Source organism: Pelobates fuscus, chromosome 8 (genome assembly GCF_036172605.1).
Source record: "Pelobates fuscus isolate aPelFus1 chromosome 8, aPelFus1.pri, whole genome shotgun sequence".
Lineage (NCBI taxonomy): Eukaryota > Metazoa > Chordata > Amphibia > Anura > Pelobatidae > Pelobates > Pelobates fuscus.
This window is the reverse complement of record NC_086324.1, coordinates 156,087,192-156,103,416: the sequence shown is the minus strand read 5'-3', so window position 1 is coordinate 156,103,416 and position 16,225 is coordinate 156,087,192. Positions and strand designations below refer to the sequence as shown.

General features: G+C 35.0%; 1 protein-coding gene across 1 annotated transcript in view; it reads right to left on the bottom strand.

The window, feature by feature from the left end:
* LOC134571333 (uncharacterized) overlaps positions 1 to 16,225 on the bottom strand; it is a 94,390-nt gene that overhangs the window by 55,667 nt on the left and 22,498 nt on the right. The window contains exons 20-22 of the mRNA XM_063429536.1: positions 15,712 to 15,911; positions 15,529 to 15,620; positions 14,743 to 14,852 (exon numbers count right to left, since the gene is read on the bottom strand). Of these exons, the coding sequence (XP_063285606.1) occupies positions 14,743 to 14,852; positions 15,529 to 15,620; positions 15,712 to 15,911 (402 nt within the window). The remainder of the gene's footprint in view (positions 1 to 14,742; positions 14,853 to 15,528; positions 15,621 to 15,711; positions 15,912 to 16,225) is intronic.

The window sequence follows — 16,225 nt, the reverse complement described above, 5'->3', positions numbered from 1 at the left end:
TAAAAATAAATTCTCATCTGATTATTAGAATGTTCTTGCAGTCATGCTCGTATAGGGGATGTAGTTGTAAATGTATGATATACTCAATTTACAGAGTGGAGGTGCACATCTTGGAATTGCATTGCAACATGCATTTGTAGTGACAGATACCAATATCAGGAATTGAGTGGAGTCACCAGCCTATCGAAACCTGTGATTTTGACAGTTTTGCTGTTTAGCTTTTAGAAGTAAAAATACGTATTGTATGGCATTGAATGTACTCTTTAGCCATGGGAAACACATTTGAGCTAGAAAAGTTTTACTCCTTTTATTTAAAGTAGTTAAAGGAACACTTTACGGTCAGGAACACTAACATGTATTCCTGACCCTATAGTGTTAAAACTCCATCTATGAAGGCCCTCCCTTCCCCTCCTAAATATAGTAAATTCTTACTTTATTCCATTCTGCTGTTGCTGACTCTGCTCATGATCTGCCTCCGTGGCTGATATCATCAGCATTGGTGATCTCAGCCAATCACAATGCTTTCCCATAGGAAAACATTGGATTGGCTGAGATTGTCAAGGAAGCACATCAGGGACAGAGCCAGCACAAGCCAAACACAGCCCTGGCCAATCAGCATCTCTTCATAGAGATGCATTGAATCAATGCATATCTGTGAGGAAAGTTCAGTGTCTGCATGCAGAGGGTAGAGACATTGACTGTCACTCACACTGTGCTGCCACAAGAAGAACCTCCAGTAGCCATCTGAGGAGTATCCAGTGAAGTTATCACTAGGCTGTAATGTAAACACTGCATTTTCTCTGAAAAGACAGTGTTTACAGCAAAAAGCCTGAAAGGGAATGATTCTACTCACCAGAACAAATTCAATAAGCTGTAGTTGTTCTGGTGACTATAGTGTCCCTTTAACATTGAGAAAAAAAAAAGATCAACAAAATATATAGACTGTTTGTACTGTGATGGAAAGTAACTATACTTACACTTCCTGGAAGTTGTCACAGTTTGAGGGGGGGAACCAAGTGAGAAAATCCCTTTCAGCGAATTGCGGCAGGAATTTTACTATAGGTCCTTTGAACCATTCTTTCCACTTTTCATTAGTGAATCCTGGAAGGTCCTTAGCAATCACGTCCATTGTCTTCTCGACAATTAATCCCTTATTTGAACTAGTTTCCAGTTCAGTCTAAAAAAAAATATATAGATATTAATGTATTACATAAACCACTTTAACACTAATTTACATTAATTGACTGTAAAAAGTGTCTGTATGCTACTTTAAATAAAGTCCTTTTAATTCATCATATATTTCTACTATTCTCTTATAATGACGGTTGATTTGCAAAAAAAGATTAATATAGCATGTATGGGGTCGTTATAGAACCATGGACCATAGATTAACTAAAAGACACAGTAATTAGCACCTCTCTGATGGGTTTTGCATTGACCACATATAGTCATTACTGATTTGTTAATTTTATGAATACATATCATTATTGTTTAAATGTATTTAGAAGATAGGCCTGCTTGGTATGTAGTAGCATGAGAGTTCAGGCTAAAAACTATATAACAAAGTCATCTTTTATCGAGCCAAGTGAATATTCTACATTTTTTATTCACTTACTAAGGTATTTTCACTACAGTCAGAATTCAAAGTAAATTCAAAGTAAATTTCAAATTTTACGCCCAAGAAGCCAAACTGAACTTTTCCAATTCATCTACTCTTATCTTTCATTTTAAATTTACTTTGAATTAGTGAATAAACATGCCACTGTTGGGAATTCAAAGCAAATGCATTTTTTTTTTTTTCAGTTTAAATAGCCCAACTGAAAACAGGACTGACTAGCTTAATTTTTTTCAATTCAGCCATTTTGGCATTTTAATGTAAACTTCCACTTAATTTTAATTCATTTTAAAAGCCTGAAAATAAACGCCTGTTTATTGTGCTGACTGTGTTTATTTTTGGCAGTTAAAGAAAGATGAAAAAAAAGAGAGACCACAATTGAATCACCATTGCAACTTCATTCTTTTCACCAGCAGTTCATTGTTACGATTTAATTCCATCGGTATATGTCTCCTTATTCACAATGGATGCACGCTGCTATTACGATTTATACTGAACCCTTTATAGTTTATTAATTATAGCAATACAATGCAAATCATTGCAATCACAAGACAAAACAGAGATAAGATTCTTATTTTTAGCTGACTAGTTATTTTTTTATATTATTTTTTAGTTTTTTGTAAGAATATATTCGATTTTAATAGTGCACAGCACATTTCAACAATTTTAACGGGGGGAGGAGGTGGGGGGCCAAATGTAGCTTTATATTGTCTTGGTCTAAATACGGCCAAAGGTTAGCCTTCCTAGAGTGCTATATCTAAACCTCCCATGCAGAGCAGGATTAACCATAAAGCGACCTCTGGCTTTTGCCTAGGACCAGGAGGTCAGATAGGACCATGAATTGACTTGTTCCCATACATCATCCCTCTCTGAAGAATGAAGAGGAGAACCCAGACTGGTAACTTGCCCAAGGTCCTGTGGGATCTTGATACTTCTCTGGTCTTATGCTATTAAATGTACACTATAGGCACCCAGGCCACTTAAGCTCATTATGGTGGCCTGGGTGCATATTCCCAGGTCCCTTAAACCTTAACCTTGGAAAGTTAATTATTGCAGTTTTTAATACACTGCAGTAATTACCTTTTTAGGTTTAACTCCACCTCTAGTGGCTGTCTACCAGAGAGTCACTAGTGGGATTTCCGGGTCTTTAGGCGACTTTTGGTTGCCTAACTGATGCTGGACGTCCTCACACTATGTATAAGGATATCCAGCGTCACCTGACACCCTATAGGAAGGCATTGTATAATGCGCATTAGGTCTCCCCCCCTCGCTGTCATGATCGGAGGAGTGTGGACTCCGAGCCAGTGCCGAGGGTCATCGGAACTGGAACAAAGTAAGTAACAGTAGGGGTTGTTAACACCTTTTGCACCAAAGGGGGGGCACTATAGGGTGCTAAAGTGCCTCCCTTCTGCACCAAATGGAAAACTATCTTGTTTTCCTGGCAATATGATTTCCCTTTAAGGATGGGATGTTGTAAAAGAGGGAACGTATTATTTTCTCTAAAAAGCCTAACACTGAAAAATAGGTACGTAATCTTACCTCGGCAACAGTGCTCAGCTCAGTTAGAAACTCATGCACCCGTTCGGTTGTTTCAAAACTATCAAACACTTGGGTGATCGTCTCCTCATTTTTCAGGCCCCCTGATGTATAGAGATAATCTGCAAGCTGAGTTCCAGTCAGGTCTGACGCAGCGGAAATCTGAAACAAAGAAAGGATGAACTAATGTGTGACACAGAACTCAAACAGGCTACAGTAATGCTGCTTGCTCAGCAAAACTGGGTCAATGTGTCATACAAAAAGCATGCCACCCAATTAAAGACGGTGGTAACAATGAACATGGCTGAAAATCCCAGCACAGCAAAATTAAGCGCTTATCACTTGCACTTCTCTAAATGTCCTTCACGGGGCATTGCTAGTTGGCTTCTACCCAAGGTTAAATTCTATGGATCCTCCCATATACATTGACTTATACCCCACCTAAAACCAGCCCTCTACCATGTCCTACATCCAACTCTAAATAAAACTTTGGAAATCTTTGCCAGACGTTAGATGGGACTCGTGACTTGTGAACGTACTCTATGAAGAGTTGTGGTGAGCACTAGTTGTATATCTACTCAATCTTAAACTATAACATGTTCTATAGAATACATTGTAACACAAATGTTTGAATGAATTCAAAGTATCACCTAAACCAGGGGTGCCCAACAGGTAGATCCCCAGATGTTGTAAAACCACAACTCCCATGATGCTTTGCATGCCTTTTGAATGCTCTAGCATGACAAAGCATCATGGAAGGGGTAGTTCTACAACATCTGGGGATCTACCTTTTAGGCACCCCTAACCTAAACCTACATTTGCAATTTCCAAGTCTGCTGTATTAACCAGATGCCATGATGTATTAACATTTTATCCCACAGCATTAAAAATCTGCAGCCATATCAATACCCCCACATTATGCTGTATAATTAACTCCACAAATGGTGAGTTTGGCACTTTTGGATTAGAGATTTATACAATATTTAGAGTTTCAGACTCTACTTTATTGTTTTGATTGTTTTCTTTATACTATGCTCTTTTATTCGGTTTATCCACTTTGAATTTATATCAAGTGCTGGAGAATTTGCTGGCTCTATATAAATAGATGTTATTTAAAAAATAATAATAATATTAAAAAAAAAAAAAGTTGTAAAGACTGAATGTGTGAGAAACATGATTAATCAAAATAGTATTTACCACAGAGAAGTTAGAATTCAATTGCTGTAGTTCTTCTATATTGGCATACACAATGAAGGAAGAAAATAACTCCTCAATCCACTGTTTGCTGTCCTTCCCAGAGCTACAGGCTGAACCTTCCAAAGAAGATACAAAAATATGTTTAATATCTTATCTCATCAGCACATCTTTTATGCGGTCATCATTCTCAGTGATTTATAATCAGTTAGCAATTCAGTCAGTGTAACTAAATTAGTCATTCATTCCATGTGACATTTAACATTATATTATATTATATTTTTATAGTCGCCACCATGATTTAAAGGACCTAAACGACCTCTACATGTCATTGTCCGATAAGTTCAAAGTGCTCTCTTTATAAATGCATATGCCATGCAGGATGTAAATCAGCGGAATTTTCAAGACAGGTTCCCCCGAAGAACTATATTTATTAATTTATTTATTTTCTCCAAATGCTCTTCGACATGAAAAAATGATATACGTTCAGGAAAACATCACGGTTCTTAAATATTATGTAACGGCAGCAATCAAACTCCAATGTTGATCTTTAACACTAATCAATTAATAATTTTTCAATTTGTTTTATCCTTCTAGAAATTGCTACCCCTACATCGAAAGAAAAAAACCGTCAGAACTACCAATTAATACAACTTTTGTGTTTCTAATAGGATATTCACTTAAAAGTAAATTATAGTGAAGTGAAAAACAAATAGCATAATTTGGGATAAAAAAAAACTAAATTTTGTGACAACACCAATAATTTCCTATCTACCATTGATCTATGATATACTGTATCATGTTATGTTTTCTATAGCATACCTCTGGTATTTTTGGCCTCGGCGAGATTTTCAGAAATCTTCCCATAGAATGCTTTTCTCTTGTCTTCTGTCAAACTGTCAAATGCCTTTCCAAAACTGCCAACCCTGGATTTAACACAGAGAACGGTTATTCACATAAAGACAGCCTCTTGTTTCTTGTCAACACTTGCAAGTTTGTTTTTGATTATTTTTTTTTCCAATGCCCTCGTTAAACATGAAAAGCACTTCAGAATATGTATGTGCTACATAATTGCCAATAATAATAATAATAATCTTGTAACAACTATGATAATTTATTTTTCTAACAAAGAAATACTCTCAATTTTATAGGATATATTAAACAAAAAAATAGTTAGAATTATTAGTTTGCGCCTTTGCGAAGAAAATGGATGAACCCTACAGTTAAGGATGATATTGTTCAAAAGCAAATTAGAAAGATAAAGGTGATACAATAGTACAAGAGCTTAAAAGAATTGTACCAAATTTAATTGAATGGCCTTACACTGAGGTCTGCTCATCACAGTCTCCTTTCCAAGATATTTTTTGTATATCCGACACACTGATGCTCGATATTACATATTCGAGATCTTTAAAGACTGCTGAATAAGATATGTCATCTTCAGAAGTTAATATTGGATATACAGATTGGAATATCAGATCTTGAATGTTACTGCTTGCCACGCTGATTAATCCTATCTAGAAAAACAGAAGAAGGAAGTGTTAATGTGAATCACGTGAATCATGTATAACTTACATTATTTTCTTTCCTGTAGCTTAACCACACTGTTCTAAAACTGTTAAATCGACCGACTCTACCCCCTCTGCAAAAAATAGAATTAAAAAAAAAAAAAACTTTGGATACAAAAGCTACATACCTCTTGTGCAACTGTATTAAATTCTTGGATAAATTCAGTCACTTCTACAGCGGAACGTTTTTGCACTTCCACCAGAATCTCCACTGCTTTGAATTGATTTTGGATAGCTGTACTGTTGATCAAAAGGTTGCCCAACTGCTGACCAGATAGCAGATCAAGAACTTCATACTGTAAAAAAGTGGTCCATAATTAGATGTCTAACCAGGTCACTTATGTAGCAGATGCATGGACTGGGTATTATTCAAGAGTCTGCACCAAACTGCAACTATTTTCACAGACATTAAGGATATTTATCAAGGCATTCTGGGAAGATCATAACATTACTTTATTATATAGATTATATTAATGTGTGTAGTAAAAGTCATCTAAAAATAACAAAACAAGATTTTATTCATAGTAAAATTCAACCGCTTTCAGGCAACCATCAAAAATGTAGAGTAGCGTAAAAAAGAAAACGGAAGCAGGAAACTTTTCTGTCAGGAAAAATGTCAGAAAGATTAAGAAACATGTTGCGACGCTGACGAAAATGGAGAAAAAAAATGGAAACCGATCAAAAACTGTGAGAGACGTAATAAATTGCACAAAATAGACGCCTAAAAATTTGATGTTGAAGTGTCAGCAACACTTTAATAAATATCCCCCAAAGTTGGAAAAAGAACCATAATCATAGTTTGCTTGGGGTACCAATAAATATTATTTGGCTCTCAGTACTGAGTAAGATTTTCACAGCTCCAACGGAACACAAGTGTTAGAACCCATTGGTAAAGAAGTAAAACTCAAGTTATTAAAACATTTTAAAGCCCTGATTTTTTAAAAAAACAATCAGAAAAGTCATAGGGACGTAATTCAAAAAGAAAGAATATAGATATTCATACATACAATCCATTATATCTCAATGTCTATTTAAAACACAGAATGTACATCTTAATAGATGTCATACATACCACATCAAATTGGATGTAAAAATATCTCAGCTCATAGAATGTAGCATAGATACTAAATCGGTCGTAAATATACAATATGTAAGTATCACTGTTCGTGTATAAGCTGGAACAGGCGTTTCCTGTTGGAGAAAGGGACAATGTAGAAGCTTATTGATTTTTCCATAATATAGAAAACATTTATTGAGTAATTACAAACACAACAAAATTCAAGATGATTGCAAATAGACACATAATATAATATAGGTGTTGAAAATAGTGCTGCCAAACACAGTTTTGTACTGTCACTCAAACACACAAACTATACCATGACAAAAACAAGCAAACAACAACATTTTGGTTATTGTATTGTAAGTCTTGTGATCACTTTATTTTATATTGATATTTAGGACTTATTTTAAAAAAGTTCTAGTGCCATCTACTGGCCAATAAGTATACTTCAACACTTGAATTTGAATTTGGAAGTTTTGGTTTGGCTTTTTCACCTAACCACCACTTCACTTTTTTTGAAGAAGTCCTACATATTGAACAATACGGCTCCACTTCTATTGATATTTTTAGTTATGATTTTAAGTTGTGTGTTGGGGCAAAACACCTATGTGTGCATCGGTTAATGTAAATCTTGCATGCATAGCATATAACATACCAGCTCTAACCTAGTTTTTAAAAAAATTATATTTTACGATTAAAGAGCATAATTAATGCTTTATTTTATATGTGGGACTAATTCTATAACATTGTATTTTCTTTGTATATTTAAAGATACTTTGTTGCTTCTGACGTCTTCCAATTGGTAAAAAAAAAATAAAAAAAATAATAAGTGTCAAAAAATGGGATACAGGACTTTCCAAGTCAACGTCAAAAAATACATTTGAGGAAAATATCCGGGTAAATAACTCCTGCAGGGATGTGAACCCCCTGGATTGCAATTTCTATAGTTGCTTGAGTGACCAGCGATGGATCTGAAGGTTGAAGTTTCATGATAGGACCCATGCTTAGTATCCACAACTAGACCAGGAACACAAATACCTTGTGATTTTGCAATTGCTTTTGCTCCTGTAGGAATACCCAGCTGGTAGCATTGCCTAATCAGCTCACAGCCAGCATGCATTAAGGTCTACCCTAAAAGCTACAGTCTTTATCGTGATCTGTTCCTTCACATTAAATTTACTGTGTGAGAAGCAAGGATTTTTTTTTTTTTTTTTTTACATTTCCGACCAATCATCAGTGATTGACCTTGGCTTGGGCTAAAAGATACTGCTTTCCCGGATGACTTGGTCTTGTTTCCTGCATTCTACGTGATTGATATCAATATTATGGAGACGGTCTTACCCGAAAACCTTTCAGAATTGTAAGATAGGTAGCTTATGATGTAATCGAAGATTGCCCCCCTGACATCCTCACTCAAGCTGTCAAAATCATTGCTGAAGGAACTTATTCTGTGAAAGAAAAGACAGGTTTCATACTTAGCAGCTCACAAGACAGGGAGTGAATCTGAGTTATCATTCGTTTTTGTGTCTAGTTAAAAAGGGTCACTTCGGGTACAAAAATCGCATGAGCAACACTTAGATTAAGTTACAGTTATTTGTGCTGGGTGAGTTTCTTTTTTTAATGAATCTTTTTAAAAGAGGCTTTCTCAATAAGCACACATTTTCAGTTTCCACACTCCAACCTGCAGGGTTTTGTCTCTGTGCTCCAATAACACAGCTGTGTATAGTGCGCAGAAAAGGATTCTGGGAGTTGTAGTTCAGTTGTTAACATTCTATAAAAGAGGGCTAACAGCAAAATTATATTTTCTCTGAAATTCCTGTAGCTCCCCTAAAGAACTGCTCTGAAAGGAATTTTGGGCAAACTCAGTACTGCCATTGAAAGTTAAAAGTGACAGGCTGAGTCTTTTCCCTTGGAAACTTGGTTGCTTAGCGCACATCATGAATCCAGGTCTTTTTCTAAATGTAATCAATCTAAAGTTTTTCCTTTTTTGAGTTCTGAAGGGTGACTATATGTGAGTCTAGAGGTACACCTTGTCTTGGCTGTGTTCTGGATAAATTCATAATAATACTCAAAATATATTTTGTCTCAAACGTGTGATATCTTTATATTAGAGATAGAAAAATATAAATGTGTTTAATAAATGTAACATTTATTCACAGAAGAAAAAAATGTGTTGACCCCACTTAGTGTGTGACTAATATTTTTATGTAGTGCTTCTATTAACACAATTGGCTCTAAATTGTATTATTTTTTATTTTTTTCTGTATAGTTTGTTGTCTAATCCTTGGAGATAAAAAGAACTGACTTAGCCCTAGTGACAAACTAATAACAATAAAGACATGTAAAGAAAGCCACCACACGCATGAACATGTACAAAATTGTATCAGTAAGAAAAAAACACGTAACTTATGTTCCTGTTGACATGCGGAATCAACGCAAATGCTTGATATAACAGGTGTAACAGATTCTAACACAGCCTGGCATGCAATGCAAAATGTTGGCATTCCTCGTGATTTCCAGTTCATTAATTCTCATTTGTGAGAAAGAAATGTAAGAAAAAGTATCTATTGTGTATATATATATATATATGCATTTCAGCTACACCTGCTGTCAACAAGAGTTGAGTTGAGGTAAATATGTATTTTCCGTAGCTTTTACTAGCATCAATAATAAGAGACTGACGTAAACGGGATGATACTTGATAATCATCTTACTACCCCGTTATCTGTTCTCCTGTTTATAAACTAAAGTCGTACTCACATAGTACGGTATTGAGTGCAGCTGAGGTCCTCTGGGATACGTTTAACAACTTCGGTAGTAGTGCCAGAGATGAAGTTTTGGAAGTAAGTATAAGTCAGTTCAACTTGTGTTTCACTCAGCAATCTGAAATTTTGCACCCAAGCTGAGAAGAAGAAGTCCATAATTTCTTGTTTCACATCCATAGATATTAACTGGCCCGATGACTAAAAGAATGAAAAACTTTAGTTATTAAGTAATGAACTTATCTGTTCTTGCATTCGGGTGTTGTTCTCCATAAAGATGGTCAGTTACCTGGTTGTAGGCAGTATTAAAGTACGGGAGGAACTCAGTGAGTGTAGAGACAGACACATTTGAGTCTTCTTCTTTTAGAGATTCCAGTACAAATGTCATTGTTTCAACATTGGTGAAAGCATCTGAAGACACAATGTAATCTACCTTCTGGGTGATACTTGCATTGGCAATCACACGTTTCTAAGGGATTGAACAAAATGACATTGTATTATCTCATGTAGGAGTTACATAAAGGACTACAGTTCCCATACAACTGTCAATTTCTTATGCCATTATATTAGTTAGTAAGTAAAACCTAATGCGTGGAGGTTGCTTGAACAACCTAGAATACCAGGAACTGCGTCTACTGATGATCTAGACAGGTGGAAGGCAGCTAAGGATCCAACACAAATAAACCAGGTAAATGACAATTTAGTCTTATTATTTAGCAGATAAAACGCAGAATGAGCATTTCACCTCTGCTTAGTCTTCAATTCTACATTTTCAGTCAACGAGAGAAACGTTTTCTGTCTTATTTTCTTGTTAAGTTAACTCTCCAAGTTGGTTCTTTGTGTGACTTGGGTATATCCTCTTATGTATCCGTTAGGCAGTTAAAATACATTGATAATGGACATTGGCTAAGGATATTTAGAACTCTTTCAATAGCCTATCTTGCACTTGTATCTTACTGAATTCTTACTCTGGTTACTGTCTCCATACTAAGACCTATATTCAAATCTACTGGTACATATGACAAATTACATACTTTTATTTCTCTTATTTATTATTTCTCGGTGAACTTGGTCCCCATTTAGGATTTGATCTATTCAGAGTAATTTAATTTGGTATGGTAATTTAATTTAATATGGTACCTGAGATTTTAATGCTTACATTTTCTGTATTTTCTTACTCTCTCTGCAATTGTTTACTAGTTTCACATTTTCTGGTGATGGGATTTGCATGAAAAGTTATGGCACGTGTGATTTTGGAATGGTTAAATTGTAACCATTCCTGGGCATCATTTATATAATTTAGTAACATGTGTATGGTAATAATCATAAATAGCATAGCGTAAATGGATGTTTATAGCAGTGGTATTGCAATGGTATATCATTCGCAACGAGTTAGCAAATTAGTAATGGGATTTTGAACTTACAAAGTCAAAGCCTGGATTAATCTCAGTAATATCTGACAGTTTGGCAGACTGGAAGAATCTTCCAAAGACTTCATTAACCCAGACATTTTCACCTACAGACGTATTTTGACGATCTGTGTTGTAAAAAAAAAAAAAAAAAAAAACACAACAAAATAAATAATATATTAACTCAAGTGCGTGGTTTCTTTACCATTCTCAGTTTATTATTTGTTCCCAGAACCTAGTGTAACATGAAAAATCTAATATTAGGACTGTACAGACATTTAACGATGTTCATGACAACATTATGACAGATGTAAACAAATGAGAGAAACAAGACACTTTATATCAGTTATTATACTGCTATATTAAATTAGAGGGGCAAAGGTTTAAAAATAATATCAGGAAGTATTACTTTACTGAGAGAGTAGTGGATGCATGGAATAGCCTTCCAGCTGAAGTGGTAGAGGTTAACACAGTAAAGGAATTTAAGCATGCGTGGGATAGGCATAAGGCTATCCTAGCTATAAGAGAAGGCCAGGGACTAATGAAAGTATTTAGAAAATTGGGCAGACTAGATGGGCCGAATGGTTCTTATCTGCCGTCACATTCTATGTTTCTATGTTTCTATGGCAACACATTTATGTTTTCAGTGCGCTCTGTCAAATGGCTCTAGCCTTAAATTAATCGGAGCTGAAGAAAATCAGGAAAATCAGGAAAATCAGGAATGGAGCAAAGGTGAACAGTTGAAAAAATATTTCTATATATGAACTGCCCATAATGTGACACTATGCTTTTTTTTTATCTCCTAAAATGTGAATTGGTGGCCGTGGTCAACTGGCTTGCAAAATTTAGGCCAGTATAATTGTAATTAAAAAAAAATCTCTAGCTTTGGCCCTACTTTCATTTCTTTATTTTGGATAAGCTTTTCAAGATAAAGGTTTGTAGATAAATCTTCGAAAACGCTTCTACTAACAGATTGTGATCATTTGAAAAGCTGACCCTGAAGAATTAAATGGAGGCTTTAGCTCGTGGTGGATAACCTCTGTGCGTAAAATTCATTGTATTCAGAAAGGTGTTACTTTATAAATGCTTGAATTACAACGCACATTCTAAAGCATTATTTGAGAAGCGTGTCCAGAAATATTACTTTGGGGTTTTATTGTCTCGTTTTAAAAGGGAGCAGTTACATACATTAGCAGTAGCTCTGATTACACAGTAACCGAAAGAAAGCAAATTAGATTTACCATGGAAAGTGGTATCCTTCATACGGCTAACTATCCAATCTGCAATGGTTTGTTGTGTTTCTGGAGACATGACATCAAAACTCTTGTCCAACTCGCCAACACTAAAACAAATGACATTAGGTGAATTAGACATGTATTCGCAGTAAATGACATTGCGAGCACTTTGTTCAGTCATTATATCAAGCTTTTGTGTAGACGCAAGAATTTGAGTTCTAGACCGGAAGTTTAAATTGTAAGCTTCTGTTAGGTGTAGCCTAGCCATAACTAATACCAGTAAAGTGGAGACTTATGTTGTATATAAATAATTCAATAGGGATTGGAGCCAAGTATACCAACACCCTCAAAATGGGGAATAACCCCTAAATAAAATATTTTAAACTACAAAAAAATATAAAATATATATATACTTAGTTTTTATCTATACCAATAAAAGTTAAGTTTTATTTACTCTTTGGATGCAAATATTTAAGGTCCTAGTAGTCTTTCTGAGGTTGATATATTTAACCATATACTCCTTTTACACCCCCTCTTTGTTCTTTTTTTTTTTTGTTATGTTGTATATGCATAATCTGTACATTATTTGCTTATATCTAACTGATCTGCTTGAAGGGGATTGGATGAAATCCCAAGTACTTTATGGCAATGTCTCTAAACCAGTATGTCCCAAACCAGTCCTTAAGGCACCCCTACCAGTCTAGGATTTAGGGATTACCCAATTGTGTCTAAGATGTTATTAGAAAATAAATAAAATAAAGAATTATAAAAAATAAATAAAAAAAAGAAGCAAACAAAAAAAAATAACCTTAGACACAACTGGGTAATCGCTAAATCCTGGACTGGTAGGGGTGCCTTGAGGACTGGTTTGGGAACCACTGTTCTAAACATTCCCTTGCACGATCTCACAAAAAAATAATAATAGCACGGGACATTATAAGTCTAGTACAGACAGGATGGGATTTTGGCATGGGAAGGTATTACACAGATACTGTCTCTCTAAAAGTATGTGATCCAAGGGCATGTGCCCACTTTGGCAAATAGCAAATCCAAAATGCAATACCAAACTAATCAATGGCAGGTGCATTCATTGAGGTGGTTATTAACAAAGCCACAACTAAAAAAAAATAGTAACATAGGGTCAATAATTATTGGGAGAAAATAATTGTGCTGAGTTGAGGTCCAGTTGAAGAAATACAGTAGTGTATTCTGCCTTCCCGGCACCTTCATACGTTTTACACTAAGTCTTGGATAGATGAAGAGAGAATTGGCATGATTATTGTTTTTTGGTACTTACACAGAGGACAGTATGTTGCCGTCTTGAACATCGAGCAGTGAAAGTGAGTCCTCATTAAAGAATTGGATCATCACACGAATCCTTGTTTTAAGCATCGATCTCATATCCTCCGCAGTGTAGGTCGGGATTTCAGATCTAATAGTTGTTAAAAAATTGTCCAGCATGTATGTGCCTACCTCTTTACTTGGTATGGCCAACTTGGTCTGGACATGACAAAAAAAAAATAAAGAATCAGGAATTATACTTATGGCAATAACATCTTCCCTTGTGATGAATTAATCACATTTATACGAGCAGCATAATTTAGGTTCCAGAACATTTAATTTGTAAACCTGTGCTTAACGCAAAACGCCCCATGTATAAATATATATCATTTTGTCACATGGTAAGACCATTTTTACATTTTCTTCAACAAATACATTTTGCATTAACCTCACTGCCTCGTAATCTCTAGTACTAAAGAATATATAAACACTAATGTTCTCACATACCTCAGTTCCAGTAGTGGTGAATTGGGTGAAAATGTCATTAACTTCTTCAATGGGAACCGTTTTCAAGAAGTTAAAGAGCTGTGTGACATTTTCTAAGCTCTCAATGACTTTTGCTTTCACCATTGCATCCCCAATTTGAACAGGTGTTAGGCTACTGAGCACGTCAGTTTCGAACTGTGGAAGTAGAGACAGAGAAAGATGCTTTAATCAGGAAAGTGATGATATGTCATCAATTTTCTAAGTGGCTATCATATCAAAGTATCCCAGACATTAATGAAGTGGCAAGAATCTCCTTGGTCAACCCAAACCTATATTTCTTTGCCTATCGTCTGTACGTCCAGCCCTCTGCCAGCCTTTCCCCATATTTCTCTGTCTAATTTAGTAGGGGAATCAGTCTTTGAGTTATTTGAACATTACAAAATATTATTTTTTATCTTTTTTTTTTACTTTAAGATCAGATCTAGAACTCTGTATATGCTCCCTCTCTCCAATCAATTACATTAGCATGTTTACTAGAGGTAGCCATGGAAAAAAAATAAGTAAGTAATCTGTGACGAAGACTACTAAGTACTTACTATGTTAAAATATTCATAGAAATCAACAAGTTGTTCAAATTGTGCTTTCTCACTGTAATTTCCAAGATATGATTTAATAAGGGATTTTGAAGATTGTACACAGCTGTTATCTAGAAGGAGGGGAAAAAGACAGTAATTTAACTAATTCAGTAGGTCTATAGTATGTCCACAATAACAGCTTAAGTGAGGACAGATACACAGAGGCATTTTTTTTTTACAAGAGAACAAAGAACTATATACTTTTTTAAATAAAATTAATTTCAATTAATCAGCAGGAATATCCCCATTGGTTTGCAAGGCGAGTACTCCCTAAATTGTTTATTTTAATTAAATTTTTTTAAAAAAAATTACCCTAAAGCCTGTCTTTTCAATATAAAATAAACTGATTCAATTTTTTTCGGGTAGTATAGTTGTATATTAAATAGTCAGTGTAGGACTCACTTAAGAGGTATGCCTTGACGTGGCAGGTGGGCATCCCTAATGGCCATTGGGGTAATTAAATAACCTCCAAGTGTTTAAATATGCATAGGGATTTGGTAAGAGCGCAGGTAACCTTTTTTCTTTGGTTTTTACTGTATATTCTTGCTGTCTAGTCTTGAATTGTGGTATTCTGTTTCCACAACCAATTCTAAGCTTATTCTATGCACCCACCAATCCATCAGTGATAATAAAAAAAATACAGAAAAAAATCCATTTCCCAGCTCCTAGGATCAGCGCATAATTTCACATACATAACAATAAGATAGCATTTTGGTATATAAAATATTGTGTGGAAGGTATTCTTACCTTTTTGTGATAGGTAGTTGCTATAAAATTGGAAGACATCATTCTGGTTAGCTGGTTCAGTCTTAGCATACACTTTATCCAGTGACCTTACTCTGTAAAACAAAATTTGGAAAATTATTTTGCAAAGGATAAAAGAATAATCATAATCTCACCTTTTCTAAAGAGAAATGCCGAATCACTTACATGCTTTCGTAAGATGAACATGTCATGTCAAGCGGGAGTTGGTTTAAAATATCAGCATTTATTTGGGGCAATACAGTCACTAAGTTCTCTTCAAACCACAAATTATATGTTGTTTCAGTGAAGTTTTCATAGAAATAGGCAAGTTCTGAAGTGGTTCGTTGCAGCATTGTGTTTTGGACTTCAGAAGTGACTGTGATATTCTAAAGGGGGAAAAAAAAAGTAAAAAAAATCGATATATATTTTTATGTCTTTACGAATTCCGATTTTACGAATTCCGATTTTACGAATTCCGATTTTACGAATTCCGATTTTACGAATTCCGATTTTACGAATTCCGATTTTACGAATTCAGATTTTTCAAGTTATCTATGAAAGGTGAGTTTTAGAAAAATAACTTAAAAATCCAACAAAACAACAAACAAACAAATACAGAGATTTGGGATTCGATTTAGCTAGCTGGAGCTACTTATATGTTATAACTTATTTTTATATTTCTAATAGAGGTCACTATGGG